The sequence below is a fragment of the Anneissia japonica genome, unplaced genomic scaffold (genome assembly GCF_011630105.1).
Source record: "Anneissia japonica isolate Jap-2015-1 unplaced genomic scaffold, ASM1163010v1 scaffold3676_len114254_cov149, whole genome shotgun sequence".
NCBI lineage: Eukaryota > Metazoa > Echinodermata > Crinoidea > Comatulida > Comatulidae > Anneissia > Anneissia japonica.
In genome coordinates this window covers 30,892-36,131 of record NW_022754095.1, presented here as the reverse complement: position 1 = coordinate 36,131, position 5,240 = coordinate 30,892, and the positions used below count along the sequence as shown (strand labels likewise).

General features: G+C 34.3%; 1 protein-coding gene across 1 annotated transcript; it reads left to right on the top strand.

Annotated features, from left to right (window-relative positions):
* The first annotated feature begins 3,513 nt into the window (after positions 1 to 3,513).
* LOC117123088 (juvenile hormone acid O-methyltransferase-like) lies at positions 3,514 to 4,763 on the top strand. Its single transcript, XM_033268914.1, has 3 exons — positions 3,514 to 3,831; positions 3,945 to 4,086; positions 4,568 to 4,763. The coding sequence occupies exons 1-3, from the start codon at positions 3,529 to 3,531 to the stop codon at positions 4,732 to 4,734; spliced, it is 612 nt and encodes a 203-aa protein (XP_033124805.1). The 5' UTR covers positions 3,514 to 3,528; the 3' UTR covers positions 4,735 to 4,763.
* The last annotated feature ends 477 nt before the right edge of the window (positions 4,764 to 5,240 follow it).

Below are 5,240 nucleotides of genomic sequence, written 5' to 3'. Positions count from 1 at the left end.
GTGGTTGACGACTGAAGCAAAATTCGCCTCCGTTCCCAACGTGATGCTTCAGAACAAAGGACACGCCCTTCCCAACTCCATCGCCGTTGGTTTTGCTGGGCGTAAGAGGAGCTGCGGCACGATAGACGACGCCGAGTTAAGGAGAATGAGAACGGTCGTTCAATTCGACCACGATTACGCCTCGTCCGAATAACTGTATATATTTCTAATTGTTTAAACACATACGATTGTAGTTATAGTTGTTTTTGATAAAAAAAAAAAAGAAAAGAAACGTATGTTTTTTGTCTCTTTTACTCTTTTACCGTTTGCGACCGACTATAACAAACGTGATGCTGTTGTAACACGGATAGTTTAGTTGTTCCTTTACACATCCTTACTTAAACGAGAAGTTACTCTAGTCACTTTTAACTCGTATGAAAAATAATCGATAGACCACTTGTCGTTCTGCTAAGGACCACTTCGAGCGAAGGCCGATTCGAGCGAATTCGAGCGGATTTTTTTTCGAGCGGATGCAGTGGTATATAACTGTTTGTTATTTTCATGTGTTTATATGGGGTTTAATGATTTATCGATTGTGAAGGTTGTGATAGTTATTGGAAATATAATTTATTTATTCATTCTATTAATAGGTAAAATAAGTTTGAATAATTATTGATGAGAGTGATTGTTGTATGCCATAAAATCTTTTGTCATACATTCAGAGCTTTTGGGGTTTCATTCAACGTGTTGGGATTTGCATAATTCGCATAGACATAGCCACTACGTTTTTAATTTATTGTAATTAAAGAAAAACATTTTTTTAAAGTAATAGATAGAGCGAACGTGTAAAAGTTAGTGAACTAAATTGTTAATTATATCGCAAAGACTAATGTATAAATATACCACCAATACTTTGTAGCTCGAGGCAGTGCTGGCATAAGTTCTACTATTCTTCAAAGAAATTTCGAAGGAAACCGACCAAAGAGGCAGACCAAGATTATCATGGGATACCAAGAATTGGACTTGCCTAAACATCTGCACTGCAGAAACATTTCTAGATTAACTACCACTCTCTTAAGAAAAGGATGACACCAAAAGCTTAATACCACAAATTAAGAAAAGGACCCTTCAAAGTATCATTTGCTGACAGCAGGAGATTTTAAAATTGTCTTAGAATAAATATATTTATAATAATAATAATAACAAGAGCACTCAGTAGAAAACATATCTCCGCCCACCGCCAATCTCTTCCTATTAAAAATTCTTCAAAAATATGTACTTTCCAACCACAAACCACAATCTACTTTAAAAGAATTACACTAACACGAAAATTTCATTTAGATGTCTTATTTAGTTTTTGAGATATCTGATCTGCGACGTTTTGATTAGAATGGTCCATAATCGACACCAAAAATCTAATCACTTCACTTTTCGAATGCATTATATTGCATCAGTTGTACACCTGCCAATTCTTGGTATGTTCTGGCTAAAGTTACTGGCAAGTTTTACTCTTAAAGCTGCTGACAAACAAAATACATGCAATGTATTGGTGTTAACATGGAAATATTTTGGAAATAGAAATATGGGGATTTGGTTTTTAGCGTCACATGTTTAAATGTAAAGATGAATTAAAAATATAATAAGTTTCGAAAAAAGTGAGGTTAGTACATATAAAAAGCTGTACACCTTTACTGTAATTGCACTAAATTGAAATATCATATAGCTGCGACGCAGCTATTGTTTCTGCCTACGGTAATACAGTAAACTTATTCTTTAAATGGTCCTCATATCCACACCCTACTTCGGATCTTGACCAAAATTGTCACACTTCTTCCCTAAAATATGAAAAACTATTCTGCCAATTGTCATTTTTATCCATTAATCCACTTTCCAGATATTCAGGTCAGGGACCTTTTGGCCCTCAAATACACAGCCGAATTTGAATCGTCACCAACACTCCATAATGTCTTCCTTGTACCTTGATTAGGCTTTCACGAATGTTTCATTCATATCAGTTGATTACTTTTTGAAATATCTGGTCTGGGACGTTTTCTTTTAAATGGTCCTCATATAGATACCCTACTCCGAATGGTCACCAACATTTAAACATTTCTTCATCGAAACATGACAAACTATTCTGGGTAGTGTCATTTAGAGGCACTGATTATAGAGATATTTAGGTCTTGGGCTTTAGGATTATAAATTACCCTCAAATGCACACCCGAATTTGGATCTCATTAACACTTTATAATTTCTGCTTGTAAGTTGCTTAAACTGTCACGAAAGTTTCATTCAGATAGGTTGTTTATTTTTCTTTGAATGGTTCTCATATGCACACCCTACTCCGGATGGCGACCAAAATTTAATCACCTCATCCTTGGGCCATACATGAGACAATCAATGTAACTTCATTTTAAGATCTGTGCAGATGTTTTTGAGATATTTTGAACACAAGCAACACGCAAAACTATAAAAATTTAAATGACCCTCAAGTTCACCTCCGAATTTGGATCATGACCAACCCTTGATAATTTCTTCAATGTAACTTGGTTAGAATTTCATATCAGTTGATTAGTTTAGGTATTAGTGAGGTATCTTGTCTAGGACGTTTGTTCTAACATCCCTTTTAAATGACTCTCACATCCACACCCTACTCCGTACCGTCAATAAAATTTAATCATTTCTTCATTGGGTTATACCTAACACTCCCTGTAATTTTCAGTTATGTCTGTGCCGAATTTTTTGAGATGTGTCGTAGGCCTACACACACACACACACACACATCCCCACCCACACACACACACACACACACAACCACACAAAATCACCAAAACCTGACACACACACACACACACTCACACACTTACACGACTGAAAACATATATCTCCTGTAATAATAATAATATTAATAATAATAATAATAATAATAATAATAATAATAATAATAATAATAATAATAATAATATTAATGATAATGATAAGGATAATGATGATGATGATCATCATCATCATGATAATGATAATGATGATGATGATGTGGATGATCATGATAATAATAATAATAATAATAATAATAATAATAATAATAATAATAATAATAATAATAATAATAATAATAACAAGATCACTCAGTAGAGAGCACATCTCCTCTCACTGCAAATCCCTTTCTATAAAAAGAGATCTCTCAAAATATTTTTTTTACTTTAAAAACCACCACCACCCCAACTCACTCCTCTCCTCTAATCCTAAAAAACACAATTTTCCGCCCAAACAAATGGTCGTCATATCCACACCGTACTCCGGATCGTCACCAAACTTTAATCACCTCATCCTTGGGTCATACCTAACACTCCTTGTAACTTTCATTTAGATCTGTACGGCCGTTTTTTTTTTAATAGATATTTTGAACACACACAAACACACACACACGAAAATACGGAAACGTGACACACTCAAACTTACACGACTGAGTAATAATGATAATGGTATTAATAATTTTTTATTATTCTCATTTTCTCTTTGCGTTAAGGTATTGATATTTCAAATGATATGATCGAAGTTGCCAGACAAAAAAATAAAAGCGCGAACATAATGTATGAAGTTGCAGACGGTAAAAATTTCATCGAACACTTTCCTATGTGGAAGGCTACATTTAACAAAGTTGTTTCAGTACATGCATTGCACTGGATACAGGATAAAGTTGGAGCAGTTCGTAACATCTACGATTCTCTGAAAATTGGTGGGGAGTGTTTCATCATATTTTGCGGACTGATACATCAAATGCTAGGCAATAGTCCTGATGAACTTCCCTATTATTTAAAGAATCACGCGAAATGGAAAAAACATCTTGAGGTTTGCAAACTTGTTATTACCATCTAAATGTAAATAAACTTATGTTCCACCTGTTACTCCACCTGTTACTCTTTGTAAATGATTCATTTTCCATCACCTTTTCTACTTTGTAGGGATACGTTCATAAAATGTACAATCATTTGAATCTGGATGACACCCAGAAACTATTTGAATCTGTTGGTTTTGAAGTACTCGAAAGAAAGTCATATAAGCCATGTGAAAATCTCGACATCTTCAGTAAGGAAGAACTGAGCGGTACGCTAACTGTAGATAAGTTACCTTATTCATATTTTATGTCTTTCTTTAAAGAGTGCAACGCTGAGTAGATCAGTAGCATCACTGCTTATAATTAAGGGTCCTGAAAATACAAAATAAATATAGAACTATTATTAAAATCTAAATTTACAGATATTTTTCTCATTTAATAAGGAAACTTCCAAGTTACATTTGCTGTCAACAAAAGAAATCAACAAGCATACAAAAATGGGCTACTTAATTACAAAATATATTTTCGAAAACTCTGAATAATAATAGAAATAATAATAATAATAATAATAATAATAATAATAATAATAATAATAATAATAATAATAATTTTAAATATGACTATAACAGACGGCGTTGTGCGTCGTCAAGCGTTCACAGACTCGTCGGCCGAAGGTAGTACGAATTAAAAAAATTCTGAAAGCATTAATGATGCGGGTAATGATGAATTAATCTTGTTGCATTTTTTTAGAATACCTGCGTACACTCCTTGGACAGCTCCAGTATTTGCCACAACAATACCACACTGAGTTTCTTCAAGATGCTACAGACTGGTGTCACCAAAACTTTCCCGTCAATCATCGAGGACACAGACACATCAAAATGGAAGTTATTGTTGTCCATGCTATTAAAAAGTAAATTTGATATGCGGTTCCAAGAATAACATTTCTAAATCGTTTATTTTCCGACTTCCTAGAAGTACTTATATTATTAATCCAACAAAAAAAGTGTAAAATATAATAGAGAATTACAGAAAGAAATGTAATATTTTACATTCTAATTATAATAGTTGTATTTCATGCAAAAAGAATCCTTAATGCGCTTAATGATTGAGCTCTTATTGTAGGTCTATAATATAGGTGTGTATTCTGTTAAGGCTCTTCAGGTCAGTGTAAGAATACTCATTAATATTCAAGAGTTTAATCATTTTGATGCAGGGGTAGCGACAGTGGGGGACCAGGGGCAGGGTCCCAGCCTGGGAGAGCTTTCCGGTAACAGATGTTCCAGATTTTATTGCATTAAAAGCTCTTGGGGTATTTGGAGGGGGTGGGTGGCGCAGTCCTCCGGATCCCCAATCCAAAGACACCCTGGGGCCACTGGTAATACATAAAACTTAACTATCAGAGCCTTGATGAGCGACATAG

Excerpts from the sequence above, each read along its gene's own strand:
- LOC117123088 (XM_033268914.1), top strand. The coding sequence starts at position 3,529 with ATGATCGAAGTTGCCAGACAAAAAAATAAAAGCGCGAACATAATGTAT. Across the intron at positions 3,832-3,944 it reads AATGGAAAAAACATCTTGAG|GGATACGTTCATAAAATGTA; the intron begins GTTTGCAAACTT and ends TCTACTTTGTAG. Across the intron at positions 4,087-4,567 it reads CAGTAAGGAAGAACTGAGCG|AATACCTGCGTACACTCCTT; the intron begins GTACGCTAACTG and ends GCATTTTTTTAG.